At 56.6% G+C, this 26,376-nt stretch overlaps 4 protein-coding genes across 7 annotated transcripts; 2 read left to right on the top strand and 2 right to left on the bottom strand.

The window, feature by feature from the left end:
* Positions 1-1,757: 1,757 nt before the first annotated feature.
* On the top strand, positions 1,758-7,445 carry CFAP157 (cilia and flagella associated protein 157). The gene is made up of 9 exons (XM_059143318.1): positions 1,758-1,978; positions 3,366-3,637; positions 4,323-4,476; positions 4,908-5,175; positions 5,561-5,691; positions 5,922-6,072; positions 6,442-6,608; positions 6,763-6,949; positions 7,251-7,445. Exons 1-9 carry the CDS (start codon positions 1,806-1,808, stop codon positions 7,320-7,322), a joined length of 1,575 nt encoding a protein of 524 aa, XP_058999301.1. The 5' UTR covers positions 1,758-1,805; the 3' UTR covers positions 7,323-7,445.
* PTRH1 (peptidyl-tRNA hydrolase 1 homolog) lies at positions 7,348-9,133 on the bottom strand. Of its 2 annotated transcripts, none has more exons than XM_059143321.1 (5): positions 8,970-9,124; positions 8,394-8,613; positions 8,028-8,127; positions 7,805-7,850; positions 7,348-7,700 (listed from the first exon to the last, which is right to left on the bottom strand). In XM_059143321.1, exons 1-5 carry the CDS (start codon positions 9,027-9,029, stop codon positions 7,494-7,496), a joined length of 633 nt encoding a protein of 210 aa, XP_058999304.1. In that variant the 5' UTR covers positions 9,030-9,124; the 3' UTR covers positions 7,348-7,493. The 2 variants fall into 2 exon arrangements, with proteins under 2 accessions (XP_058999304.1, XP_058999305.1); XM_059143322.1 differs by having other exon boundaries at positions 7,593-7,726; positions 8,970-9,133.
* A 45-nt stretch (positions 9,134-9,178) lies between these two features.
* Positions 9,179-22,112, top strand: TTC16 (tetratricopeptide repeat domain 16). 3 transcript variants are annotated; one of them, XM_059143300.1, is made up of 14 exons: positions 9,179-9,576; positions 10,302-10,474; positions 10,811-10,901; positions 11,061-11,204; positions 12,334-12,434; positions 12,525-12,654; positions 14,490-14,704; positions 15,332-15,576; positions 15,902-16,043; positions 17,771-17,936; positions 18,375-18,524; positions 18,685-18,843; positions 20,549-20,624; positions 21,004-22,112. In XM_059143300.1, the coding sequence occupies exons 1-14, from the start codon at positions 9,559-9,561 to the stop codon at positions 21,903-21,905; spliced, it is 2,712 nt and encodes a 903-aa protein (XP_058999283.1). In that variant the 5' UTR covers positions 9,179-9,558; the 3' UTR covers positions 21,906-22,112. The 3 variants fall into 3 exon arrangements, with proteins under 3 accessions (XP_058999283.1, XP_058999284.1, XP_058999285.1); XM_059143301.1 differs by lacking the exon at positions 11,061-11,204; XM_059143302.1 differs by lacking the exons at positions 9,179-9,576; positions 10,302-10,474; positions 11,061-11,204 and having other exon boundaries at positions 10,483-10,901.
* TOR2A (torsin family 2 member A) lies at positions 22,049-25,809 on the bottom strand. The gene is made up of 5 exons (XM_059143320.1): positions 25,538-25,809; positions 24,675-24,940; positions 23,851-24,026; positions 23,052-23,179; positions 22,049-22,834 (listed from the first exon to the last, which is right to left on the bottom strand). Exons 1-5 carry the CDS (start codon positions 25,782-25,784, stop codon positions 22,590-22,592), a joined length of 1,062 nt encoding a protein of 353 aa, XP_058999303.1. The 5' UTR covers positions 25,785-25,809; the 3' UTR covers positions 22,049-22,589.
* Between the last annotated feature and the right edge of the window lie 567 nt (positions 25,810-26,376).

Raw genomic sequence — 26,376 nt, 5'->3', positions numbered from 1 at the left:
CCGAGCAGGCTGAGGGGCTGCTGGCCACGCTCTCCCATGAGGTTGGGGATTCAGAGCTCCCCCCTGAAATGGGCCCCAGGTAAAATAAGGTAGAAACACAGGCACAAGGAGGGAGAAGGGCAGCTGGGGGACACCGTGGTGATCCTTAGCCTGGGCTAGGCTCCTGCCCCCACAGGAGGTTGGGGAGGGAGCAGCATCCAGCGGGATGAGGGGGCACGGCACTGGGCTGGAGGGGCAGCCCTATGCGGGCCCTGAGTCTCAGGCACTAGGCCAGGAGCCTCTCTCTGGAGCCTTAGTGTCCCCCTGTCTGCAGTTCCAGGAAGGCAGAACCCCCCCGCACGATTGTCTGTGCAAAGGTGCCTGTGGGCAACTGTGAGGGCCTCTCCCTTCTGCCAGTCCTGTTTCTACCCTCCCAGAGCTGCCTCAGGCTGCAGGAAACAGATACCCTAGGTAAAACAGGCCGCCACAGGTTGAGGGTATCAGGATGTTGGAAATCCCAGAGGCTGCCTAACCCAGAACGGGCTGGAGCCTCACCTTTCTGGTCTGCTAATGGTGACATTGACTGCCACTTACTAAGCACTTACTGCACCTCCGGACCATATCCCTGCACTGTGCACTTTACATACAAGGTCACCCTCAGTCCACAGCCTGGTCTCCCCATTTTACAGCTCAAAGAGGTCAGGCTGCTGGCCCAAGGTCACAGTGGATAGAAGAAACTGACTAAACTTGAGCCCACTCTTTACCAACCACTGCTTCAACCTGCCTCACTGTCAAGAACAAACACCCACTGCCTGTGCTCCTGGCCTGTCCCTGTTCCCCTGCATCCATTGCAAGGATCCCACTGTTCACCACCTCAATGTGGAAGTGATACTCAGCTTCCCCTTGTCCAGCCAACAGGCTTTCAGGATAGAGCTGCAGCCATCTCTTGCTAAGTGCTGAGCTCTAGGACAACAGGGATGAAAAGCACGTGGCCACTGCCCCAGGGAGTGCCTGGGCTCTTCTAGGCACTGGGTGGACAGCAGGCATACAGGCATAGCTGGCTGGGGCAAGGGCTGGGAGATGGAGGGTGGTGGGGCTGGTGCCTAGGTGGGGCTCTGTTGCAAGTCAGCGCATCTGACAGCTGGACACCTACCACCTATCCCGCTGCCCCAGAATGCTGCCACCCCAGGCCAAAGCCTATAGTGGGCCTTTGTTTGCCTGGGTCAGCATGGGGAAGATGAAGCACTTCTATGAAGCCTTGTGGGAAATGGAGGCAGTCTCTGGACAGGAATGTCCTGGGACTCCAGCTTAGAAGCCTCTAATATAGAGCACCTCTTAGCGTACTGCCTCCCCACCATGCTTTGGGTGAAGTGAGGAAATGATTTGCTGTGTAGCTAGATCATCAAAAAATTAATGAGCTGGTCTCAGAGGGCTCAGGGGAGAAGCTCATTGGCCTGGGACCTGGCTTCTAGTTCTGCGAAAGTCCCCTTTCTCTGACTGGCAGGGTGGTGGTTTCTAGGGCTCACCCACTAGGACATTTCCACCTGGGGGAAGGTGAGGTGGCCCCAGAGCCCCAAGAAGTGCCCCAAGAGCCTAGCATCCTGATCTTTGAGATGCCATGGCCTGGGACACCGCGGCCTAGGGCCTCTGTGGTGGTTGGCCTTGGAGGCAAAGGCTAGTTGCTAGTGCCCAGTCTGGCCAGGAAGAGGGCAGGGTCCCTTTAAGCTCTGCCTCACTCCCTCAGTTTGTTGCTATGTATGTGACCAACTTCCTTAGCAACCACCTGGCTTCTTAAAGGGGCCCTGGGGCAGTGATTGCCACCAGCCATGGCTCCCAAAAAGAAGATAACCAAGGGGGCCAAGGAGCCCGAGGTCAAGAAGAAGAAAGGTGGCAAGAAGGATGCCAGCATAGCCAACAAGCCCATGGAAATGACTTTAGGCGAGGAGAACCGAGAATTCTACCATATCCAGATCCGGGACCTGGAGGACAGGCTGGCCCGGTGGGTAGAGGGTCAGGGAGCCTGGTCCTGCTGGGTTAGAAGCCCTGCTCAGAGCTGACCAAGGGGCATGCTCACTCAGGGGCCCATGTTTGGCTTCCTATGGGGTATCTAGACCCTACCCTCACCCCCCAGCGTTTTCTCATAAGTAACATTAAGAGGCTTCATAATTTGGCCCCACCCTATCTCAGCTCCCGGAGTCCTGGGGTCCTAATGCTGACTGGCAACCCTACCCCAGGCAAGTAGCACCCCCCCGCCTCACTCCTGCCCTGCGGGAGTGTGTTTTATAAAAGGACAGCATTCAGTCAGTGGGATGAACTGAAAATGGCAGCCCCCTGGCAGGTGGGTGGATCCTATGTCCTTTCTTCCACCAACCCTCCCACTCCCACCATGCCTGTGCGGATTCCCTGCGCTGTGTGCCCCACTGACTTACCCTCCTGCCGAGCCCACGCTGGGCCCATCTCCCTTAATGTAAATGAGGAGGGTTGTCTCCCCGTGACTGACTGTGTGACATAGATGGTAGTGTGTGTGGGAGGGGTCTCTAATTTCTGAGACATGCACACTTGCCCATTTTTCTCATTTTAAAACTAGTTTCCTCCAAGTTCTGATTGACCAGCCAGCTTTCAGGGTGACCCTTAAAAGACAAACCCTTTTAGTGACCACTAGGCGGCAGTTTTTCCCCAGGTGATGCTGCAGGCACAGCGAATGCTGAGCCCTTCATATGCGCCAGGTGGGTCCTGTGCTGGTGCTTACCGTGTCCTTGAAACAGTTCCATGAGAGGTCCTGACATCATCCCCATTCTACAGGTGGAGGGACTGAGACTCAGGGAAGGAAGTCACTCCCCGAAGGAGGTGCGGGGATGGGACCCCTGGCCCTTCTGACCTCCCCCCACCAAGCTGCTTCTGTACCGCCCGATGCCCTGTATGCAGTAGCCCTTCGAAAGATGTTGGTTGAGTAAATAATGAAGTAAAACATCTTTCCAAAGAACTTCTACAAATTATACCATTGGAAACCAGTAAATCAATTTTATGATACTCTTAAAAATTCACAAGTTTCCCTCAAGCTGAGACACCAGATGGAATGTGGTTGGGAATAATGCATTTGGAAGACAGTTATTAGGTGCTTACTCTTTGCCGACCCTGCTGTCAGGCCCCAAGAATAGAGGCGAAGGAGGTCAGGGGTCTGCCAAGTGAAGACAGATACAACCTCAGGTCTTGACTGCCCACCAGAACAAGGGCCCACTTACAGGAGGGCACCAAAAAGAGGGTCACGAATGTGGCTCAGGTCCACGAAGGCTCTACTAAGGAGGCTCACCAGGGTTCACTCGGCGAATGAGGGTAGGGAAGACAGCTTGCCCAGTTTCCTGGATCTCTGCCCCGCCCCACGCCAGGTACCAGCGGAAGTGGGATGAGCTGGCCGTTCAGGAGAAGCTGTTCCGCCAGGAGTTTGAGCAGTTGGCCAACAACAAGAAGGAGATCGTGGCCTTCCTCAAGCGCACACTCAACCAGCGCGTGGATGAGATCACTGACCTCAATGAGCAGCTCCAGAGCCTGCAGCTGGCCAAGGAAATGGAGAAGGACGCCTTTGAGGCACAGCTAGCCCAGGTGCGCCATGAGTTCCAGGAGACCAAGGACCAGCTCACCACAGAGAACATCATCCTTGGTGAGAGGGGTACTGGCAGGAGAGTCTGGAAGCCCACACCACAGGGGAGGGAACCCAATGCTCTTGCCCTTGGGGCTCTAATCCCAGCTCTGCCATTGACTTTGTGGCCTTGGGCAACACTTCTCTTTGACCTTCAGTTTTCTCATCTGGGAAATGGGTATAATCCATCTATCTTGAGTAACAGCAGCTATGTGCTGCTTCTTCCCACACATTATCTAATCTAATTGTCCCAATCATTGCCCAAGACAGGAAATACTACCACCCAGTTTGTAGGTGAGGAAGAACCTCAAGAAGTTAAGTGTCTTGCCCAAGGTCACCTAGCTGGCAAGCATTGTTTTGAGGATTAAGGACAGCATTAGTGCCTAGCCCAGAGAAGGTGTTCAAGTTCAGTGGCTGTAGTCGCTGTCACTTTCCAGAAAACAGAAGTCAAGGGAGTCCTTTCCAAGGAGGTGGAAACTAAATGAGATTTCATAAGATTAGTGGCAGAGAAGAGGGGGGCATTCCAGATGAAGACCATGTACATGGGTAGGACTGGGCATGGCATGTTGTAGGGACAGGGGTCCAGCCCCACTGGATTGGGAAGCATAGGGAAGGCAAGTGGATGTGGAGGCAGCCATCGCTGCCCTGCCAGGGCCCCGCCCTCCCGAGGTGGTCCCTCACTGGCATGTGCCCTGCGGTGGGGCAGGGGGGAAGCTGGCAGCTCTGGAAGAGTTCCGGCTGCAGAAAGAGGAACTCACAGAAAAGTTCGCGACCCTGGAGGACCAGCTACGGAAGCAGGAGTGTGACTACAAGGATTACGTGTACAACCTAGAGAAGAAGTCTGTGCTGGACAAGGACAGGTGGGCAGTTTGGGTGCTGGGGCGAAGCACAGTTCAGTCCTTAGCCCTCCGACAGCCTCCGCTTCAAATTGCACTAGCTCAGGGTGCAAGGACTCCCCAGCCTGGCTGGTGATTTATAGAGGGCAGGAGAAAATAGATAAGCTCCCAGCTCTAGTCCTTACACTGGCATTACCGAATCCTTAAGACTTCCTTTTGGCACTTTCTGTGACTTAAATTATATTTGCTTAATAGGTAATAATAATAATCAATATGGTTTCAAAACGCCAGGGGTAGAAAGGGTCTACAGTGAAAAGCCTCCTGCCTGGAGCCCCATTCCTCCTGGGAAACAGAGCATAGTGGTGGCCCTAAAAACTCTGGGGAACCCCACCTGGGAGGGCGGTGCCTGTGCCCACTCTGCCTGATGTCCCCTCCTTCCTATCCATACTGCCTAGACTGAGGAAGGAGATCATCCAGCGCGTGAACTTGGTGGCCATGGAGTTCCGCAAGGTGGCCACTAACCAGATGTGGGACACGACAAAGCGAGCCATCATGGAGAACAACACGGTCACCCTGCAGCTGTCCAAGATATCCCGGCAAGGCATGCAGCTGCTGCAGGAGAATGAGCAGCTCAAGGGCACCCAGGACAAGCTGTGCGAACAGCTGGATCTGTTGGAGAACACCCAGAAGGCCATGGCCAGGCATAGTAGAGGCCACCATAAGGTGTGCCTGCCAAGCCCTCATCACAGGGCATTTGGCACATAAAGTAGGAGGGAACCCTAGGGGTGCTGCTTCAGGGCAAACAGTGTGGCAGGGTCAGAGCCAAGTCATGAGGGAGGCAGCAGTGAGGAGACAGGGTCCTTTGTGGGGGCCCCTGGGCACACCTCTGGTTTTTCTTTATTTGGTCTAAAGCCCCCGTAACTCACTGAAGTGGAACCCACCCCTGGGTAGGCGGGGGCTTTCACCAGACATGGTGCTGGGCCCCGAGGACCATGGCTGGCTTCTCTGTACAACGGGGTGAGCTCTGGTTGAGTCCAGAGCCGGGGGAGTGGGGCTAGCCAAGGGCCCGCGGTGGGCCCAGGGTATGGCCACCTGCCCGCACCTGCAGATCATCCTCATGCTGACTGAGAAGTGCCTCGAGCAGCAGCAGAGCATGGCAGAAGCCGAGCAGCTTCGCCTCCAGCTGAGCCAACTGGAGCAGAGCCTCAGGCAACTGCAGCAGGACAACCAGGCCCTGAGGTGGGGCCCAGAGAGGGGCGAGCAGTGGGAGCAAGGATGCGGTGGGGGAGGTAGGAGGTGGAACTTGAGCCCATCCCTTTTGGGGCACATGACATGACACAGGCCAGTGGCTTCCCCTTTCTCGAGGGGTCCTGAGGCTAAGGCTGGGGCTGGAGGAGGGGCCCCTGTGGGCTAGAGAGAAACTGCCCAGCACAGGGAAGGGGCTGACTTGTCCCCGGTCCTGGGTCCAGGAGTCAGAGAGACCAGCTCAACTTGCAGCTAGAGAGGCAGCAGACTAAGGCACAACAGCTACAGCAGGAGCTGACTGAAGAGCAGAAGGTTCGGGCAACTCTGGAGACAGCCCTGGCCCATGCCACCTTCTTCCTACAGGACATTCTACAGGTGAAAGGAAGTGGGTAAAAGTCAGGGGCGGAGGGAGTGGGCCAATGCCAGACACTGCTTGGAGATAATGGGGACACCGGGAGATGGCCAGGCCAGGGCCAGAAGCCCCACCTTTCCCGGAGAGACTCGAGGCAAGTTTATCCTTTCCTGATCCTGTATTCCAAAGACCTCCTGAAGGTCTCAAAGTTGCTGGAGTCTCTCTCTGAGGCCCTGGAAAGCCTCGTGCTTCAAGCTTCCCATCTGGAGAATGGGTATCCCACCACAGCCATGGTACACTTGGAGAAAACAGGCACCGGGGCTGGAGTTTTCCAGAGGTGGGTGTTGGGGCCACTCTGGGCCTGATCCCCATGGGCCCACGCCCACTGGCAGATGCAACCTGACGAGGAGGACGGCGACTTTGATGTAGTGTTCCAGCTACAGTGTAAGGAGATGCTGCAGCAGCTGCTGACCATGCTCAGCTCGGCCATGGTCCTAAGTCCCCAGCTGGCTGTGTGTCCCCGCCGGGAGAGCAAGCCCCATGGCCCACCCAAGGAGAGGTGAGTGACCCTGAATGACTTCAGAGGAGGCAGCCGTGGGAACCTTTCCAAGGGCTCTTCTCAGCTGACCCTGGGCCACCAGAAACCTGGCTCCCCAAAGCCTTTCTGAACCTCATATGAAATAGAGGTGGTGATGCCAGTCCCCTTTCCACAGCCAACCTAGCACCCAGCCACCCAAGATGGGGTCTCTGCCTTGGCAGCTATCCAGCATCACACCCTACCAGCCGGGGGACCTGGGCCTGGTGCCACGACGGGCCCACATCCCACCCAACCCTGAAGACCTCAGGCTGCTCTCACACACCACCCGTGTGGGAACCTTCCAGGTGCATAGCTGCCCTGAGGTGAGAGTGCCGGGGCTCCAGAGGCGGCAAGATAGCAGCCAGCCCGAGGTACAGATTCATAGCTCTGCCACAGTGCCATTGTATGGCTTGGGGGCTGTGCCTAGCTCTCTAGGCCTTCATTTCCCCATCTGTAAAATGGGCCAAAGAAAAGTGGGGCAAGGCTGCAGTGGGCTAAAGCATGCCCACACATCGCCTGGGAAGGGGGCTTGCTGGACCCTGTTGGCGCCTCCTCCACTGGCAGGCGAAGGGTGGGACCCGCCTGAGGAGGCCTCAGCTTCAAGCCACATCTTTCATCTTACAGATCCACACCTCTGGTTCTCCAAAAAGGTTCAAAAAGTTTAGTCTTCCCGAAGTTTCTCTACTTTCTAAGTAAGACACAGAGAGATGACCAACCCCTATTCCAGAAGTGGGCCACTGTGGCCACAGTCTCCTCTTTAATTAACAGGCAACCTGGGGCAGCCCAGAGAAGAGTTCTATAAAAAGTGAATACCACAAAGTTGGCATGGCACCTCTGTGAACGTGCTTGGGGGTGTGGGCGCGGTGGTCAGGCAGGCTCGTGTCCAGTGATGGCAAAGCCTGGCGGGGGGCCCTGGCTTCGCTCACGGATGTGGTCCAGGAGCAGGTCGGCAGCTCGCTCCAGCAATGGAGGCAGCAGCTCCTGTTCAGCGGCGGAGAAACAGCCCAGCACGTGGGCCTGCACCATGTCAGGGTGTGACGGGCGCCCGATGCCCACCCGCAGCCTCGGCATTGCCTGTGGAGTCAGAGGGGCCCAGAGAGCTTTGATAAGAAGAGTCGGTGGCCCCATGCTGGCCCACCAGACCCAGTGCAGGACAGAGGACAGAGGGGTGGACTCACACTGGAGTTGAGACAGGCAATGCAGGAACGGACTCCATTGTGGCCCCTTCAAAGGGATATAGAAGGGGCAATTAGTGCTTCCCTGGATCAGCAACCTTCACCCCTCCCAGCCCTGGCTGGGGTCTGAGCACCCCTATTCCCTGTCAAGACCGGGATTGGCACTGGTACCCCACTTGCAACTGGCGGGCTCCCCCCAGCCCACTCTGACCTGCTGAGGCCTCACCTGGAGCTTCCCCCAAGCTTCAGAGCCAGTTTCCCCAGGGGCTTGTCCAGTTCATCGTGCACCAGGTACACCTCCTCAGCAGTCAGCCCAAACAGCTCGGCTGCGCGCAGACAACAGGGGCCCTGGTTACCGTCCATCAGCCCACAGGGGTGGTCCCGATTCACAGCTCTCACGCGGCGGGACCGCAGTTAAACCCAGTTCACATATAAAGCACCTGAGAGTCCCACAAGTACCCCAGGCCACATGCAGCAGCTGAAGCTCAACAGGCACCGGGAGGGGAACAGATCCGCCGCCGCCCAGAACCCCTCCTCTGGCCTCTGCGCCCCACCTCACCCCGGCCGGCCGCCTCGGATGCCCTCAACTCACCCGCCCGGGCCACGCTGCGCCCGTTGAGGTTCATGAGGCGCCGCGGCCGAAGCAGGACGAGCTGGGCATCCCCGAGCGAGGCCAGGGCGAGGTCGGCGGCGCAGTGCCGGTCGCGCGCCCAGCCGTCCGCCACTCCCAGCCGCTGCGCCAGCTGCCCCAGCACCGCCAAGCCCACGCTGTGCCGCGTGCGGGGCAGTCCAGGGTTCCCCAGGCCGGCCACCTGCGGGCGGCACCCGGCAAACTGAGGCCCGACCTCTCCCACCACCCTCCGCCTCACAGCGCCCCCTAGAACCCAAACCAGAGAAAGGAAAATGGGAGGGGAGGGTAGAGTGGGAAAGGCGAAGGGGGCGCGAAGGGGGCCCAGAACCCCCGGAGACTCCGGAAGTCGGAGGGCCCCGCCAGAGAGCGATCAGGGCAGTGTTCCCGGGAGTTTAGGGCCCGTCAGAATACTGGACCCATTTTCCAGATAAGAAAATCGAGACAAGGAATTTAGGGAATGTTGTCTGGAGACAATGGCAGAACAGGAGCTAGTTAGGGCCCAGGAGCCCCTACGCCGCCGCCCCGCACGCCACTCACCAGCCACCGCTTCCCCGGGGGCCGGGGTTCCAAAACGCCCAGGCTCAAGGACCGCCTCATGGCCCGCCTCAGCCCCAGCGTCGCTCTTCCGCGCCGAGAGCCGGCATGCTACCCTTATTCACGTCCTCGGCCCCGCCCCCTGACGTCCTCAGCCCTCGACCAATCGCGGTGGCCAACTGTCCCCAGCGCCCAATCCCGGGCGAGCCTCGGGCCTGCGGGCTCCTGAGGAGCGGAAGTGGCGGGGCGGTGGCCTTGACTGGCGCCTCAGCTGGTGCCGCGGCGCCGCCTCGCCGCGTTCCTGTGGGGTTTACTGTGAACTCACGGAGCCCTTGTATGACCTCCGGGTCGGGAGGAGGGAGCCTTGTTGTGGCCCCTGCTGTGGTCCTGCCTCGCTGCGGACACCTGACGAGTCGTCTCCCTGACGCAGCCTCAGCCTCCCCGGCGGATAAATCCGCTAATCTCCTTGCGGCTCTAACAAGCCTCGGGTCCCGGCGGCGTGGGCTGAGGGGGCGGAGCCTGGGGGCGTCCTGGAGGTGGTTCCTAGCAACGTGGGGAGTGGGCCTCCGGAGGCTCTCGCGGACCGGAGTACATGACAAACTCCGCAGAGGTGCGGGGGAGGGTCGGGAGAGAAGAGGCCGAGGCCGAGTTCGCAGGAGAGGTTTTAAGTACAGGAGAGGCAGCCTAAGTTGTGCAATTCAGGAAAGCCCTTGGCCGCAGTGCCGAGAAGTGAGGCCTTGAGACGTGTGAGCCGTTCGGGAGGTCGGAGAGTTGGCCGGAGCTGGCGTCCCGGCAGAGAGGGCCGTGGCCCAGACAAGAGGATGAGAGAAGAGAAGGGATCTACGATCTTTAGGAAGAGGGACAGTCAAGACAGGAGGACTGATAGGGCGTAGGTGACTGGCTGAAAAGGTGGACTCACCAGGGTGGGGAAGCCTGGGGCAGAAGTCAGGTGAGGTGTTCAATTTGCCCTGCTGGGCGTGAGGGTCCCACAGGATGTGCAAAGGGCTGCAGGACCTCCTGGGCCTGAGCTGGAGACATTAGAGTTTTGGGGTGTTTGGGGAGTTTGGGAGCTAGAGGTGGAGCTAAGGGCGACCAGAAGGAGAGCAGAGTGCAGTGTAAGAACTCTGGCCCCTGACCTTGACCACAGGAGAGGGAGAGAGGCAGGATTGGAGAGAAGTTGGAACATCCCTAAGGGGAATGGGACAGGGACTGCCACCAGTAACCACATTGTGCCTCCTGTCAGCCCTGGTTCATCCTGTAAGACACCTGAGGAGTGTGCAAGAGGGGCGGGGTCATCTCTGAGGCCTGCCTCAGCTTGCTGTCCCTTGGTTCTAGGATGCTCTGGAGCTTGACCCGGCTCCGTCAAAGCCCATCTCAAAGCCATGGGTGTTTCCAGTTCCAAAGGGAGCCCTACAGCGGATCTTTGGGAGCAGCCAGGTGTTCCAGAACTTGGATGTTGTAAAACCGAAGATCAGGGGATTAACAGTGCCCCTCAAAGTCAGGGAGTAGTGAGTGACTGGATTACCTTGTTCCCGGGTCCCAGGTTCCTGTCCTGCACAGCCAATGGCGTGCCCTACTGCCTTGGGTCAGTCACTCTCCCTCTCTGGGCTTCAGTGAATTCAACTGTATAATAGGGCTCTTCCACCTCCGCGTATGCAGGGCTGCTGGCCTGTATGAGACCCAAGACTACCAGGCTCCTCTCCCAGGTCTCTGTCTACCGGCCCCACCCTGTCTCTCCACCTACCTCCCCCCTCCTCCCAACCCGCTCCAGTGGCCACAGCTGTACACCCTGGCTGGTCAAAGCCAGCACCAGCCCCTCTGCCTGTACCCCCCGTCCCCCACAGCTACCACCAAGGCCTGCAGTGCTTGGAGAAAGAGGACTGGGAGATGGCTGTGCTCTTCTTTTCCCGTGCCCTCCACCTGGACTCTGAGCTGGTGAGGGGGTGGGTACGGGCGGTTGCTTACACTTTTGCGCTCACTATCCTGCCTGCCAGGCTCCTCCTCTTGGGGCCACCAAGTCCCTTCTGGTCATTGAGCATCAGCCCTCAGCAGACAGTGGAGAAGGGACAGTAGCCTGGGTCCCCTCTTCCTCAGGTAGATTTCTACGCTTTACGAGCTGAGGCCTACATCCAGCTCTGTGACTTCTCCTCGGCCGCCCAGAACCTGCGAAGGGCCTGCTCCTTCCAGCCGGAGAACAACAAGTACCTGGAGCGGCTTACCTTGGTCCTTTACCTGCAGGTGCCTGGAGCTGCTGCAGTCCTACCCATGGTGCCCGCCCCACACCCAAGCTCTTCTTGGCTCTTCCTTCAGCTGTGGGGGGGTTTTCCTTGCTCCTGGGACTAGCTCTGTCTCTCTAGGGACCTTCTTGTCCCCGTGTCTGCATCTGCACCTCCTGCCCCTCTCATGACCTCTCCCACCTCCACAGGTGGTTTACCACCAGGGCTGGATCAAGTTCTGCAGCATTGCCCAATAGAACTTTCTGCAGTGATGATAGTGGTCTGCTCGGCACTGTCCAATCTGGTAGCCGTCAGCCACGTGGAAATGCTGAGCCCTTGAAATGTAGTAAGTGTGAGTGAGGAACTGATTTTTAATGTTAGCTGAGCCCTTGAAATGTAGTAAGTGTGAGTGAGGAACTGATTTTTAATGTTATTTAATTAATTTAAATTTGTACAGCCACGTGAAGTGAGTGGCTGCTGTGCTGGACCCCACAAACCTAGCATCTAGAGAACCTAAGCACTAAAAAGGCAACAGCATCCCTGTTTTACAAGTCAGAATAAAAATATCAATCCACGAGGGGCACCTGGGTGGCTCAGTGGGTTAAGCCGCTGCCTTCGGCTCAGGTCATGATCTCAGAGTCCTGGGATCGAGTCCCGCATCGGGCTCTCTGCTCGGCAGAGAGCCTGCTTCCCTCTCTCTCTCTCTGGCTGCCTCTCTGTCTACTTGTGATTTCTCTCTGTCAAATTAATAAATAAAATCTTAAAAAAAAAAAAAAAAAAAAAAAAAAACCACATTTCTTAAAAAAAAAAAAAAAAAAAAAAAAATATCAATCCACGAAATACCAACAAAGCCCAAAGTTTTCTGTTTCTCTACATTCCTGTTTCTATATTGCCATCTTGCCAACTATAGAATTCTGTCTCTGCTGTCTCTCCCTTGCTCTGTATCTCTCTCCATCTCTGTCACCTTCTCTCCATCTCTCTATCTCTCTCTGTCTCTGTGTCTCTGTCCCCTGAAGTTTCTCCCAGATCTAAAGGGCTGTGTCCCTGGCTCTTGTCTCTCTCCCTTCCCGTCCCAGTGGGCGCCCCCTGTAGCTAGTGGGTGCTGCTGGGCCAGAGTCACAAGCAGAAGGGACTATCCCCTGTGTCCCCAGGGCCAGTGCCTGTTTGAGCAATGTGCCTTCCAGGAAGCCCTGAGAGTCTTCTCACAAGCCTCTGCACTCCAGCCGGGGAAAGCCAGCTTCCGTTACCGATGGTAAGTGCCAGGTGCAGCCATGTTCTCCCTGCAGCCTCTTCCTGCCCCTCTTGCCCGGCAGACACTAGAGTCTTTGCCCTCTGTCCTCAGCATGGCCTGTCTCCTGGCCCTCGAACAGTATCAGGACTGCCTCTCACTCGTCACCAAAGAGGTGAAGCTTGGTACAACCAATGCGGATGTCTTCATCCTCCGAGCCAGGCTCTACAACTTCTTCCAGAAGGTAGAGCAGGGAGGGTGGGGCAGGGGTGGCCCTCCCCCTGTGTGGGTGCCCCCAGCATACCCTGAGATTAGCATACCCTGAGATTACCCCAGCTGCCCGCGTGGTGGGGACCTTTGCTGACCACCCAGCATAGTTGTCTGGCTACCACTCAGCTCTCGCTCTGTGTCAGGCCTGTGTCGGCTCCCAGAAGCCACAAGGTGAGAAACCTGTGCCATCCCTGTCCTTGTGGAAGTTAGAGCCCAAGGGCGACACCCTTAAGCAGGTAATTGCACAGAGAATGATTTCACAGTGTGGGAAGCAGAACAGGGTAGGAGCACCCAAGGATCCTTTAGATAAGGTGGCCTTCTTCCTCCTTTCCTGTCTCTCCTTGTTTGCCTCACTGTCCAGGCTTAGAGCCAGGCAGTACAGGGAACAGCTTGGGGACAAGGGAGACTTGGGGTCACCAGAGAGAAGGGACTGCGGGTATGAGAGGACATCAGCCAGGGTTTGGGGAACCTGGGAGGCCCCTGACTTCTTCTTGGGGGCAGCAGAAGCCTCAAAAGGGTGCTCCATGGGGCAGTGCGATTTAGAAAGATCCTTTGGCTACCAGGGAGAGTCTGGCTGGAGGGACAAGTCTGGAGGCCAGGAGCCTGATGCCGTCCAGCCAGAGAGGAGGCCAGAGGCAAGGATGGCCCTGAGGGTGGCCAGAAAGGGGCCAGTCCCACAGTCCTTTGGGAGTCAGGAGCAAAGACAGATGGGGGAGGGCAGGGAAAGGGAGGGATCCAGAACAATGGTTGGTGTTCGGGCTTGGCCTGGTGCACGGGAGCTGGGAAACTCTGGGGGACCAAGAGGTAAACAGGTTCACATCAGTCACCAGGTGGTGTATCCTGGGGGTGGCTGGAAACCTGACCCTCCCTATGCTGGGGGCTGGGCTTCTGGGCCCCCACAGTGAGTCAGTGACAGGCTCTCCCTCCAAGGCAGGAGACTAGTAATTATTGATAATTGTTGACTGTGGGAGTTTGGCCCCTCCTGTCACCTCAGCCCCTGTAATGCACAGGCACGATCTAAGCACTTGACTCACACTTGTCTTTAAGACTTGAGGTAATGGTTTGAGTAGATACAACCCATTGTCCTCTTTTCACAAGGAGGAGATGGATCCAGAGGGCCTGGGTGACTTGCCCAAGGTCACACAACCAGTTCTCTGTGGTACCACCCTTGAACCCACCTACTCCAAAGCCCTGTCCTGAGCCTCTGCCATCTTCCCCCTCCTGACTTCAACCCACAACTGGTGTCCACACTGTTTGTCCTGTTCGCCATCCAACCCATTACCCTACATGACACAGGATGCTTGGTAAAACTGTTGGTTGACTGACTGACAGACTTGCTCACCCAGTGGAAGCTATTTGCCTGGGGATGTTTTCTGTTCAGGCCCAGGCCTGCATCTACTGTCAGAATTGTCTTGGGCTTAAAGGCCAGGGTAGTTGGGGAAGGGCATGTGCTTGGGATGATAGGGAGGATGTGACAGTCACTGTCAGAAGGACTCACCCTTCCCCCACCTTGAGGGACCTTGCAAGAAGTCCTCGGAGGAGGAGGCAGCTGCAACACCATTCTCCAGCAGAAACCATCCAGGCTGACCTGGCTCTCCTGAGGTCACATCTGTAAAGGGACCGGCAAAGATGGGGGCTGGGATAGGATTTTCCCATAAGGTTCCCCGCTGCTTTCATGAGGCGAAAAGGTGGCACAGCAGTGCAGGGACATCGAGGGTGGGTGACATGGTCTGGAGGTGTGCCTCTCCGCGGGACAGGGCAGAGCTCTGCTTAGCCTGCCACCCTGATGCCATCCCTGGGCCCCTGCAGCCGGGCCTCTGCTATCAAGACCTGCACAGTGCCTTACTGTTGGACCCCAAGCACCCACAAGCCAAGGCGCTGCTCCAGATGATGGTGGACCAAGCCCAGCAGGCGCGTCAGGATGCCGGGATCCTGGCCGTGCAGGGCAAGCTGCAGCACGCCCTGCAGTGCATCAACTGTGCCATTGAGAACAACCCTCTGGACCCCTGCCTCTTCCTTTTCCGGTACTGTGTGGCCAGGTCCCCACCTTGGGTCCTGCTGTATGGTCTCAGAAGAGCTTCCTGGACCTCAGTTTCTCCAAGTAATCCTTCCCTGCTCCCTATCAGGATCAAAGCCAGGGAGAGGTCTCACCTACTGTTGCCCTTAGAGGAGGGGGCAGGCAGCCACCTTCATTCCCCTGGGAATCCTGGACCCCCAGGGCTACTGAGCATTCACGCTGGGAGGCTCGGTCCAGCTCAGTGGACAAGGCTTGGGTTTGAATCTATGCCTTGCTCCCAGGACTTCTTATGTGATTTGGGGCCATTTAACGTGCTTGAGTCTAGGTTTTCTCATATAAACAGTGGGGCAAAACATCTGTCCCAGGTACAAAAAGGCCTTCATGTAGAGGTTGGCACGCACGCACCTCCTTCCTAAAAAGAAAGATGGAAGCTATTTTGGGGTAAAGCAAAACCACCCATGACCAGCAGGCTAGCCAAATAGTAAATCCCAAGCCAGCCCCACACCCAAGCCAGCGCAAGAAGATAGGACCCTCAGGCCACAACCCAGGTCAGAAGGCCCAGAGTGGTCACCTTCCTGGCCGGCCACCAGGAAGTGGGTGGGGGCACCTTGGCCTTCATGGCCGTTCCCCACAGGGGCACCATGTACCGCCGGCTCCAGGAGTTTGATGCCGCCGTGGAGGACCTCCTGAAGGCTCTGGACATGATGAGTGAGAGCCAGGAGCGCGCCGTGCAGCAGGCCCAGCGGCAACTGCTGCTGACCTACAATGACTTCGCTGTGCACTGCTACCTGCAGGGCGCCTACCAGGAGGGCGTGCTGCTGCTCAACAAGGCCCTCAAGGATGAGCAGCAGGAGAAGGGCCTCTACATCAACCGGGGAGGTGAGCAGGGGCTGCCTGCCCCCCAAGGGCCTGGGCTGGGTTGGGGGAGGAGAGCCTCAGGGCCCTGGGGACACACTCTGCAAAGTGTTGCCTTAGACAAACTGGTTACAGTCTCTTCAAAACACTCAGAACTAGGCTGGGAAAAGGTGCCCCGAGGCCTGGAAAACCTTGGCGGGCACCCTCCACCCACCCACAGGAGTGGGAGTTGGGGAGTTCACAGCCACGGGGCTCGGGATTCTCTGGAGGGTGCAGCAGGCTGGGCTGGGGCTCCTGGGCACTGGGGTCTGGGGCACGCTCAGCCCCTGCATCCCTCCCCGGGCCCTAGATTGCTTCTTCCAGCTGGGCAACCTGCTCTTTGCGGAGGCCGACTACCAGCAGGCGCTGGCACTGAGCCCGCAGGATGAGGGCGCCAACCTGCGCATGGGGCTGCTACAGGAGAAGATGGGCTTCTGTGAGCAGAGGGGCAGGTACGTGCTGCGGGCGGTCCCTGGGGCTGGGGGCTGGGGATGGGGCTTGGCACGGAGCTGCCTGTTGGGACCCCTGGGTCCCAGCTAGGTCTCCTAAACAATGGTTTTAGTTTTCAAACTTCCGTGAAAAATTCTTCACTTTTTTTTTCTGAATATCGTTATGGTAATTGCGGTTTATAAAAAAAGAAACTGAAGTGTTGGGTAGTGGATAATTCAGAACCCGAACATTCCTTCTAATACCTGTTTCCCAACACCAGCCCCGCCACGGGTCGGGTAAAGATACCTCCAGATTGTTTCCTATACGTATGTTTTTTTGTTTTTGTTTTTTTAAAGATTTGTTTATTTATTTATTTGACAGATCACAAGTAGGCAGAGAGGGGTGGGGGTAGGGATGAGAAGAGAGCCCAATGTGGGGCTCGATCCCAGGACCCTGAGATCATGACCGGGGCTGAAGGCAGAGGCTTTAACCCACTGAGCCACCCAGGCGCACCATTTTCTATACATATGTTAACAATGACTATCATTTTACAAAGGTCAAGTCATGCTAAACTGTTTTTTGACTCTTTTTTTTTTTTTACTTCCAATGTCATATATAGGACTACCTCATCCTCTTACTATTTGCATAGTATTCCATCCTGTGGAAGTACCACAATTCATTTCTGTAGACAACCCTCTACTGATGACTAATTGGGCTGTTTTCTGTTATTACAATATAACGAGCATGCAGGACATACATTTCCATGCATTATACTAGTAATCCCGTAGTTCGATTGCAGGAGCTAAACTGTTGTTAAAGGGTATGAACAGGGGCGCCTGGGTGGCTCAGTGGGTTAAGCCTCTGCCTTTGGCTTGGATTGGGCTCTCTGCTCAGTAGGGAGCCTGCTTCCCTTCCTCTCTCAGCCTGACTTGACTTTTGTAAAATGTTAGTAATTGTTAACATATGTATAGAAAATGGGGCACCTGGGTGGCTCAGTGGGTTAAAGCCTCTGCCTTCAGCCCGGGTCATGATCTCAGGGCCCTGGGATCAAGCCCTGCATTGGGCTCTCTGCTCATCCCTACCCCCACCTTTCTCTGTCTGCCTCTCTGCCTACTTGTGATCGCTGTCTGTCAAATAAATAAATAAATTTTTTTTTTAAAAAAGAGGTTTGAACATTTAACATTTTAAAACATAATAATATCCAGGGGCGCCTAGCTGGCTCAGTCAGTAGAGCATGCGGCTCTTGATCTCAGCCGTGAGTTCAAACTGCACACTGGGCTTAGAACCCACTTAAATAAATAAAATCTTTAAAAAATAATAAATTGTTCATTAAAACTTGCTGTTGCAGGAGTTCTATGTAGGCTAGGAAACTGAGCTGATTGTCTGCCTTCTATGCGAAAATGTATTTCCCCTATGTATTGCATTCCTTTGTGATGATTTTGCTGCTCAGTAATTTGGAATTGAATTGTAGTCAAATTAATTTTCTCATTTTTAGCTGCTGGGTTTGTGAGATTCTTGAAAGGTCCTCTTTATAATATTAAAAACGTTCACTTTTATTGGGGTCTTGTACTAATGTAAGCGTTGGGGCCCTGAAGAGTATAGCTGTCAGAGGAAGAGCAGAGGGGCATGGCGGAGGTGGGGTAGCAGAGACTGGCCTGATACCCCCGAACTCCCCAGGGGGTCCCAGGAGCTGCCATTTCCCTCCCTGGGGCCCAGCACACAGCAGCTTGGGGCCCACTGTGTCCCACAGGCAGTTCCATAAGGCGGAGAGCCACTTCTCCATGGCCATCCAGCACAACCCCCAGAAGGCCCAGTACTACCTGTACCGTGCCAGGAGCCGGCAGCTCCTGCAGAACATTTTGGGGGCCCGCCTGGATGTTGCCACCGTCCTGCTTCTCAACCCCAAGCAACCCAAGGTAGGTTCTTGCTGGGCCAGAAGGACGGGCTCCAGAGAAGTCTGGTTTCCTAGCAAAACTACGAGCTGCTGACGCCAGGCAGTTAACCATGCCAGGTTCCAGCTACTTCCAGTGTTGCTCGGTTTACCCCTCTTCAGCACCCCAGGAGACGGCTAACATCCCCCCCACCCATTTGCAGCTGAAGAGGGTAGGGCTCAAAGAAGTCCATACCCTTGCTCCAGGGCACAGGCTTCGAGGTCAGCCCCTCAGGTGTCCAAGCGCCCTCTCCCTGGTGGGCCTCTTCACAGGCTCCTCCTGGTTCTGGGGAGGTGGTCTGGTCCTCAAAAGTCAGATATTAGTAAACCCTTCCCACCTCCGCCCTGAGAAGGGCCCTGCGAGGGCAGGACAGCAACACACCGTCTGTTCCTGCCCTGGTCCACACCCGCCTCCTCCTGGCAGCTGCTCACCCTGATGGCCAGCCTCTTCCCGGGCATGTCAGTGGATGACGTGCTCTGCAGCCAGGTGGCCCACCTGGCCAGGCTGCAGTTGGATCGGTTGTTGGAGAGAAGCCGCCTGCAGGCTGGCATCCCGCAAGGCATCGTGGGGCAAGTTCCGCAAGTGGGGGCCACGGGCCGGGAGTGGGAAATGGCTGGGTTTCAAGGCTCCTCCTGCCCCTGCTGCCTCCTCAGGGCCACTCTCCGGAGCCCGGGGAGGGTGGGCTGAGCCGGGGGGCTCACCCAGCACTCTGGGGCCGTGGCTCAGCAGGCAGCTCAGGGAGCGGGAACTAGAGCGCCAGAAGGCACGGACCCTGCAGTTCTGGTGGAAGCCTTTGTTTGGGATCTCTGAAGAGCTCGAGGCCGCTCCCCAGACCCTGACAGGAGCGCCAGCAGGTGCAAAGGCAGCCAAGGCCCTCCATGAGGAGAAAGAGGTGAGTGGGCTATACGCACCGGGCCTACAGCGCTAGAGGTCTGGGGTCGGGCGTAGCCCACCCGAGCCAGGGCTGAGGGAGGCAGAGTGGCTGGAGGCTGGCATCCGGGCCTGGTTTTGCCACCACTTGGCTGTGTGCTTGGGCTGGGGTCTTTCTGCTGTGAGTTAGGGATGCTACCCATAAGGGGTACCCTTGAGGGAGGGCACAGGGATGTGGGCCCCTTATGGAGAGGCCTCCCCAAACCTTGCCACACTCACCTACATAAATTCTGTGTGCACTGGGCATTGGTGCCAGGATTTTATTCTTAAAACTGTCTCTAAGAACTTTTTATTGAATGTCACATAAATACAGAAAAGTACACAAATCATCAGTGATTGAGCTGATGAAATTTTCACAAACTGAGTACACCCATGACACCATTACCTATGAAAGAACACACTCCCAGCTCCCCAGAGCCCCCTCATGCACCCTGCTAGGCCCCGCCCTTAGCCCAGTGCACCCCCAAGGCTGTCCTGATCTCTGACGTCACAACTGAACATGCGGGTTCTTCACATCCGTGGACAAGGATGGAGCACCCGCTTGTCTCAGACTCTCTCCGCTAAGCATGTTTGTGGGATGCATCCAAGTTGACTGCTCGTTCTCATCGCTGGTCGAGAATTCCATCCTACAAAAGTCCCACAGTCTGTCCACTCAGCAGCTGACGGACAGCAAGTACCTTTGTGTTCAAAGAAAACTTCAGGAAAATGAAGTGGATGGGAGACCAACATCCCTTGCCGTAAATGGAAGAGGCTAGCCCTCGAGTTCTCTAGTTCACACCGGAACACAAAAGTCTAAGACAGCGTGGGCTGAGGTCACTGTGAGCTCCCTCCCTCAGGGAGATGTGGAGGCGGCGCTGCCTGCTGGTTGCTGGGGCTCTGCCTGCCCACTCCCCGCACCCACACATCCCTCGCCTGCGGGCGTGAGTGGGCCAGAGGCGGCAGCCAGGAGCCCGGCTGTGGAGTCCCACAGGCCTGGACTCAAGCTCTGCTCCTCTGCTTCTTAGCTCAGTGTTGTTGCGTGCAGGCTGCTTAGGCTCCTGGAGTCTTGGTTCCTGGTCCAGGAAATGGTAAAAGCAGTAGTTCCCTCCCAGATATGTGGGAGGATGAAATGGGATAGGATGGTAAGCACAGAAAGCTCAGTTCTTCACTAGCCATTCCCCAGGGTACGGCACTCTATAGTTCATAGAGGACTGTAATTTGCATTTTGCAGACGGCAGAACTGAGACCCGAGCAGCCTCTCGAATGCTGCTGAAATTTTTTTTTTTTTTAAGATTTTATTTATTTATTTGACAGACAGAGATCACAAGCAGGCAGAGAGGCAGGCAGAGAGAGAGAGAGAGAGAGGAGGGAGCAGGCTCCCATGCTGAGCAGAGAGCCCGACGCGGGACTCGATCCCAGGACCCTGAGATCATGACCTGAGCCGAAGGCAGCGGCTTAACCCACTGAGCCACCCAGGCGCCCCAACTGCTGAAATTTCTCACAGTGCCCTGCCAGTTTAGTGTGACCACTCCCCTTCCTGTCCAGTCTTCACCTCTCCTCCTGCTGCCCAGCCCCAGCGGGGCCCCCTGAAGAGCTCTAAGCTGCCAGCCTTCCTTCCAGAGCTGAGCGGCTGGCCCAGGGGGCCTCCCACAGCCAGCAACTTCCCCACCTTTCTTCTGCCCTAGCAGGAGCCTGCAGCCAGCAGGGTGAGGTCCCTGTCCGAAAGCTACCTCGACCAGACCTCTTCAGGCTCCATCTTCGGCTGTAAGTCCCCAGTGCTCCCACCAGGCCCAAGTATGCCAAAGCAGCAGGGAAGGCCAAGGTCAGGCGTCAGAGACTCCTTGGCTTGCATGTGCATTTGGGCTCTGCTACTTCTAGTTCTGTGACTATAGAGAGGAGGAAGTATCCTGACTTTGAAGGGGGCATGGTGAGCCCTCAGTGCCTCCCCCGCATATCTCACAGCCCTGGCCCACCTGCAGGGCTCGGGTTGCCAGAGGAATGCTGGGCTGGCTTCATCTGACAGGCCTGCCCCTAGGCCACACAAGGCCTCTGGGATAGAGGTAAGGGTGAGGCCTACACCTCCTTTTCCTAGAGCTGTTTGGGAAGGGCAGCCTAACGGATGCTCTTGGCATGTCCCTCCCAGTCAGGACCATGTCCGCCTCAGAGACGTCTACTATTTGCAAGGAATACAGGAGCACCTCAGCCACTGCTGTGACATCCTCCGACTCCTCACTGCTGAAGACTCAATCCTCAGACCTCTTGGAGAACAGGGAACACCTAAGCTTGAGCAACAGCCCCAGAAATACCAAGGTCACCCCAGGCCAGAGCCAGGGCCCCAGCAGGACCAAAGTCACCCAGAGCCAGAGCCAGAGACCCAGCAAGACAGAGTCCACCCAGGGCCAGAGCCGGAGGCCCAGCAAGACCAAAGCTACCCAGGGCCACAGCCAGAGGTCCAGCAAGACAGAGGCCATCCAGGACAAGAGCCAGAGCCCCAGCAAAATAGAGGTTGCCCAGGGCCAGAGCCAGAGCCCCAGCAGGACCAAAGTCACCCAGGGCCAGAGCAGGAGCCCCAGTAGGACCAAGGCAGCCCAGGGCCAGAGCCGGAGGCCCAGCAGGATAAAGGCTGCCAAGGGCCAGGGTCGGAGCTCCACAGGGACAAAGGTCACACAGGGCCAGAGCCAGAGTTCCAGCCAGACTGAAGCCACCCGAAGCCCAAGACAAAAACCTAACAAGACCAAGGCCACTCAGGGCCCAAGGCAGAGGCTTAGGAAGATCAAGCCTGCCCATGGCCGGAGTGGGGGACTGATCCGAAGTTCTAGCAGGACCAAGGATTTCTATGATCCAAGTTGGAGCCCCAGCCACGCTGAGGCCACTTGGGACCAATACCAAAGGTCCAGCAAGACCACGGCTGCACAGAGCTGGAGCCAGAACACAAGCCCAGGTTACAGCAAGACCGAGGACACCAGGGGACTGAGCCCAACTCTCAGAAAACCCCAGATCAGAGGGCCTGAGCCAGAACCCCAGAAAAACCAAGACTGGCCCTAGCAGTGACACGGATCTCTGAAAGGGCCATTCAGCTCCCTCGCTTGTTGCTGGGTATGGGAGGGATTCTAACCCCTGTACATACTCACTGGCACCCAGCAAAAGGGCCTCCTTCCAGAGCAATTAGATACCTCAGTCAACAGTCCTCTGGTCCCATGGTTAAGTTTATTGTGTTTGTTCTCTTATAAAATTAAAAACTTTAAAAACCAGGCCCAAGTGGCAGCTTGAGTCCCTCTGTTCATGAAGACTGAGAAGTCTCAGCCTGGCTTTACAGTACTGGGACACAGTGTGTGCAATGGAGGGTTGAGACGACGGTGCCAGAGCACGCGGCCAAGAGTAACAGGCCGCAGAGGGAGAGAGCAGCCAGGAGCCACAGTCCCTGAGTTACAATTCACATCTTGAGAAGGCTTAGGCTGGAGGGTAAGGGCAAGGTCAAGTCTCACGGAAGTTCTGGGGTCACCAGTGGTTTCTCTAGGGAAGGAAGCAAAGGCCAAGAGGCCCTGAGACCAGTTAAGACGGCAGGGCCCTCAGTCCCATGGCCTAGCCAGCACGCCTCCTCATCTTCACTTTGGGCTCCGGGTCTCATTCTCCAGGAGGCTCAGGAAAAGGGTCCCCACTGCAGAGGCCGCAGGGCTTTCCTGCACGGCCTGGCCCAGGCGAGGAGAGGCAAGGACGCCACCTGGAGAGTCAGAGGAAGAAGGCAATTCTGGAGGCCACGGTCTTGCAGCCGTTGGAGGAAAAGAGCTGTTCTTCCTCGGGGAAGAAGGTGGTGCTGTCCAGCACAGCCTGGACGACCTCCTCCCTTGGCTCCAGGCCCAGCTGGGCCAGCTCGTTGAGCACGCAGTGCCGCACGTGGTGCCGCTGCAATGGTAGGAAGGGCACCAGGACGTCCAAGAGATGCTCTTCCACGATGCCTGAGCGCCAGAAGCCATCTGTAGGAAGGGGCAATGTGGGAAGGGTCTGTGGCGGGCTCAGGGAGGCCACATGACAGCCAGGAGCGCCAAAGCCTGGCTGAGAAGTACCCGGTCCGTGGGCAACGGATCAGACCCTGGGAGAACCTGGCCCAGCCTGGTGGACCTGGGTGTGAAGCCTCGGCCTGTTGAAGTTACCCCAGGGGTGCAGGAAGGGGGCCTCCCGAGCCGAACTCACGGTGCGGGTTGTCCAGCACAGCCTGGGAGATGACGGGCTCCAGCTCCTGCAGGCGGATCTCCTCCCGGTCCCGGCGGCTGCGCCACGCCTCCAGGGCCACCTGGTTGATCTGCTCGCCACCAGTGTTGCTGAAACCATGGGGTACGCGGGCCACGGCTCAGACCATAGGGGCCAGGATTTGTCCCTTGCTTCCCATGTGCCACCCAACACGACCTGAGCCTGGGCACCCAGCTCAGTACCAGCAGGAGCCAAACCCGCTGAAAACACACCATAGGAACCACTTCCCCTCTCCAGAGCCCATGTCTAAAACCATGATGCCTGGAAATTCACCTATATGTGTCATGCACTTTAAAGTTTACAAAACACTTTTGGGTCCCTTAACTTTCTCACCCCTGGCCTCTAGGAGGACAGTGGGGGATTAATCTTGGCCCTGCTGTGCAGAAGAGGAGATGGGAGTTCAGAGACTGAACTGCCCAAGGAAAATTTGCCCAAGGAAACACAGATAGAGGTGGGACTAGAATTCTAGTCCGATTTTCCCCAGGTCTGTGTCCCCCTGGCCACGAAAGAGGGAAAAATCCTTCCACAAAGAAACAGTGAGGATCCCAAAGACTGAGCCCAGATTGGGCTTTGAGAATGTCAAAATTTGAGCAACAGTATCACAGCCAGTGGGAGGGGCTTTGGGAAGGCCCAACTGGGCCCAGGCAGAAAGATATTCTGGTGTGGGACCACCAACCAAGACTGGATAGCTAAGACCTTGGACAAATGTCCCTGCGCCATGCTGCTGTAAAGCTGGGCCCACCTGATGAAGATGAAGATGGCTTTGCGATAGTTGGTCCCAAACACAACCCAGGAGGAGCCCAGGAAGGGTAGCAGGACCTCCATCAGGCCTGGGGCCAGCTTGTCCATCTCGTCAAAGAGGAAGAGGGAGCGGCTGCAGGCTGTGAGGTTCCCCTGGACCCAGCTCTTAAGATCTTTCTGCAGGGGAGAGGCAGGAGTTTGAGGGCACCTAGAGATACTCCTCTCACCTGAGACTTCTTCCCAAGGCAAGAACTAATCCCTTTCCCAGGAAGGTATGGTCTCCCAGAGAGAACTAATCCCTTCATGGGGCTGGTGGCAAAACTGTGGCCCCAAGGGGTCAGAGACTTGTTCCAGCTCACACACAGCAAGTCAGCAAGCTCACAGAGACTCAAACCCAGGCCTCACATCTGCCCGCTCAGGATTCCTTCTCTGACACCTCCTACTTCCCATAAAAGAGGAAGCTTCCCTTCTGCTCCCTGAACCTTTTCAATAATGTTGACACCTGAAACAGACCAGCCTGGAAAGAACCCTGCAATTGACAAGGAGAGTAGTAGTAAGAGGTACTATTTACTGAATGCTTACTCTGAGCCTCAAATTGGGACTATGCTTTCCAGAAAGATAACAATGCAGACTGGCAAGTAATACCTGCGACTATACAATCCCATGTCCCTTGTCCATCTCGAGTTCTGTTTACAGTGGGTCCTGGGGGCTGTGTGGCCTGAAGTGAGTGACCCCCACACCCTCCCGAGACTTGACTCATTCACTTCCTAAGGTCTGGCACCCCCACATGCAGGTGAATGGTGGTCCAGGATGCCACCAGCCTACCTTGTAACGCTCCATATGGCTGTTGTGGGGGAAGTGGATGACGGGGGAAAAGTGATGAACATGGGGGCTGCGGAGGCCACCCCGGAAGAGGTAGTGTGCCAGCAGGGAGCTGACATAGGACTTGCCAGTGCCTGTCCAGCCATGCAGGGAGAGGACCAGTGGCTTGGTAGGGGCTGGGTCCTGCACGAAGGCCTTCAGTGCCTTCACCACCAATGCCCTGGCCAAGTGCTGGCCAGCCAGGTGCTGGGCCAGGTCACACTCCAGACCTAGGGCCACAAGAAGGACAGTATCAGAGCTGAAGACACACGCTTGCCACAGAAGAGGGTGGGGAGGAGTCATGTCTGGTACCTGGTCTAGGGATCCCTGTGTCTCAGACACTTTTGCAAACCGTCTTTGGAAAGGGAGCGAGTGGGGCCTTTGGAGACTCTGGCTGCAGCAGCCACCATCATACCTGACTTGGCTCTGCAGCGCTCCCACCAGCTGGCCCTCTGCACTGTGCTTAGCTCAAAGGGGCTGCTGCCAGCTGTCAACAGGTTTGGCCCTAAGACTCCTGCCCATTCCCAAGGCAGGCTTCTCCCCTGATGGCCAGTCCACTGTGGAGGCCCAATGCTCCCCACAAGGCCCTGCTGTCAAATGCCTCTCTCCATCCTGGCAAGGCTCTGCCTGGACCCCAAACATGCTTTCCCAAACCCTCGCACCAAGTCCAGTATTCCAGGTTCTCAGTCCCTCAGCGCGGGCCACGCGGAAGTCTGCGGGTCCCGCCCCTCGGTTCTACCCTCCAGGTCAAGCCCGGGGACAAACCCAAAGTCTGAAGGCTCCCCGGTCCCCCGGCCCCTGTGCTCCGGGCACCTACGGCTCCTCACCCTGAAAGTCGGGCTGGAAGTCACATTCGCAGAAGCTGCCGAAGTGGCAATGCAGCGAAGTCAGGTCCCAGGCGGCGGCCGCGGCCGCGGCCGCGGCTGAGACCAACCCCAGCAACCCGAGGAGCGAGCCCCAGGGCCGGCAGCCGCGAGACCCAGCCGCCATGCGGGTGAGGCGGGAACCGAATGTGGGCCAACCGCCCCTGCCTAGGACCACAATTCCCGGCGTGCCTCTCCCGGCGGCAGCCATCTTCCGTAGACTACAACTCCCGGCTCCCCCCGGAAAGTCCCGAGCCAGCGTCTCGTAGCAGGACCGCAAAGTAGCCTCTAGGGGGAGCCCGCGAACCGTCCCAAGCCAGTGGGGCACCGCGTTTCCATGGCGACGGTAACTAGGAGACCATAATAGCGCCGAAAGAATAATAAAGGATTATGACCACAAAGGGTGACGTAACAATTGTAGCAAAAACTTGTGCGGCACCTTAAACCTTGCAAAGCGCTTTTTCCATGCTCCTTTTTTATATGACAAAAGAGCACTCAGTAATAGAGCTTTTCATGAGCACCTACTAGGTGTCATTAGCGTAGGTGCCTTTTATGTCTTACGATAACAGTAACTGCCATACAGAGAAATGGTGAAATTTCAATGAGGTACAGGCACATAAAGTGTTTTGACTCGGAAAGTAATCAATAATGATTATTGGCAATCCATTATGTATGAAACATGGCAATTCCCTACCTAGCAACTACTCTGCCCTAAGTGCTTTACCATCAATACTAAGGAATCGATTTTGTTATTGTCCTTATTTTATTGAGGAGGAAACTGGGATCCAAGGGGTTAAGCTTCT

Source organism: Mustela lutreola, chromosome 12 (genome assembly GCF_030435805.1).
Source record: "Mustela lutreola isolate mMusLut2 chromosome 12, mMusLut2.pri, whole genome shotgun sequence".
Taxonomy (NCBI): domain Eukaryota; kingdom Metazoa; phylum Chordata; class Mammalia; order Carnivora; family Mustelidae; genus Mustela; species Mustela lutreola.
Note: the sequence above shows the minus strand (reverse complement) of the source record. Positions and strands in the feature narration are given on the sequence as shown.

What these genes read in the sequence shown, in the direction of transcription:
- CFAP157 (XM_059143318.1), top strand. Translation starts at nt 1,806, where the DNA reads ATGGCTCCCAAAAAGAAGATAACCAAGGGGGCCAAGGAGCCCGAGGTC. An exon ending in CAGGACAACCAGGCCCTGAG is followed by an intron (nt 5,692 to 5,921) that starts GTGGGGCCCAGA and finishes TCCTGGGTCCAG; the next exon opens with GAGTCAGAGAGACCAGCTCA. An exon ending in TCCTACAGGACATTCTACAG is followed by an intron (nt 6,073 to 6,441) that starts GTGAAAGGAAGT and finishes GCCCACTGGCAG; the next exon opens with ATGCAACCTGACGAGGAGGA.
- PTRH1 (XM_059143321.1), bottom strand. Translation starts at nt 9,029, where the DNA reads ATGAGGCGGTCCTTGAGCCTGGGCGTTTTGGAACCCCGGCCCCCGGGG. An exon ending in CCCCGGGGAAGCGGTGGCTG is followed by an intron (nt 8,614 to 8,969) that starts GTGAGTGGCGTG and finishes TGCCGCCCGCAG; the next exon opens with GTGGCCGGCCTGGGGAACCC. An exon ending in AAGCTTGGGGGAAGCTCCAG is followed by an intron (nt 7,851 to 8,027) that starts GTGAGGCCTCAG and finishes ATCCCTTTGAAG; the next exon opens with GGGCCACAATGGAGTCCGTT.
- TTC16 (XM_059143300.1), top strand. An exon ending in CCCTGCCTCTTCCTTTTCCG is followed by an intron (nt 14,705 to 15,331) that starts GTACTGTGTGGC and finishes CGTTCCCCACAG; the next exon opens with GGGCACCATGTACCGCCGGC. An exon ending in TCAACCCCAAGCAACCCAAG is followed by an intron (nt 17,937 to 18,374) that starts GTAGGTTCTTGC and finishes TCCTCCTGGCAG; the next exon opens with CTGCTCACCCTGATGGCCAG.
- TOR2A (XM_059143320.1), bottom strand. Translation starts at nt 25,784, where the DNA reads ATGGCTGCCGCCGGGAGAGGCACGCCGGGAATTGTGGTCCTAGGCAGG. An exon ending in CTTCCAGCCCGACTTTCAGG is followed by an intron (nt 24,941 to 25,537) that starts GTGAGGAGCCGT and finishes TTGTGGCCCTAG; the next exon opens with GTCTGGAGTGTGACCTGGCC. An exon ending in GCCATCTTCATCTTCATCAG is followed by an intron (nt 23,180 to 23,850) that starts GTGGGCCCAGCT and finishes CCATGGTTTCAG; the next exon opens with CAACACTGGTGGCGAGCAGA.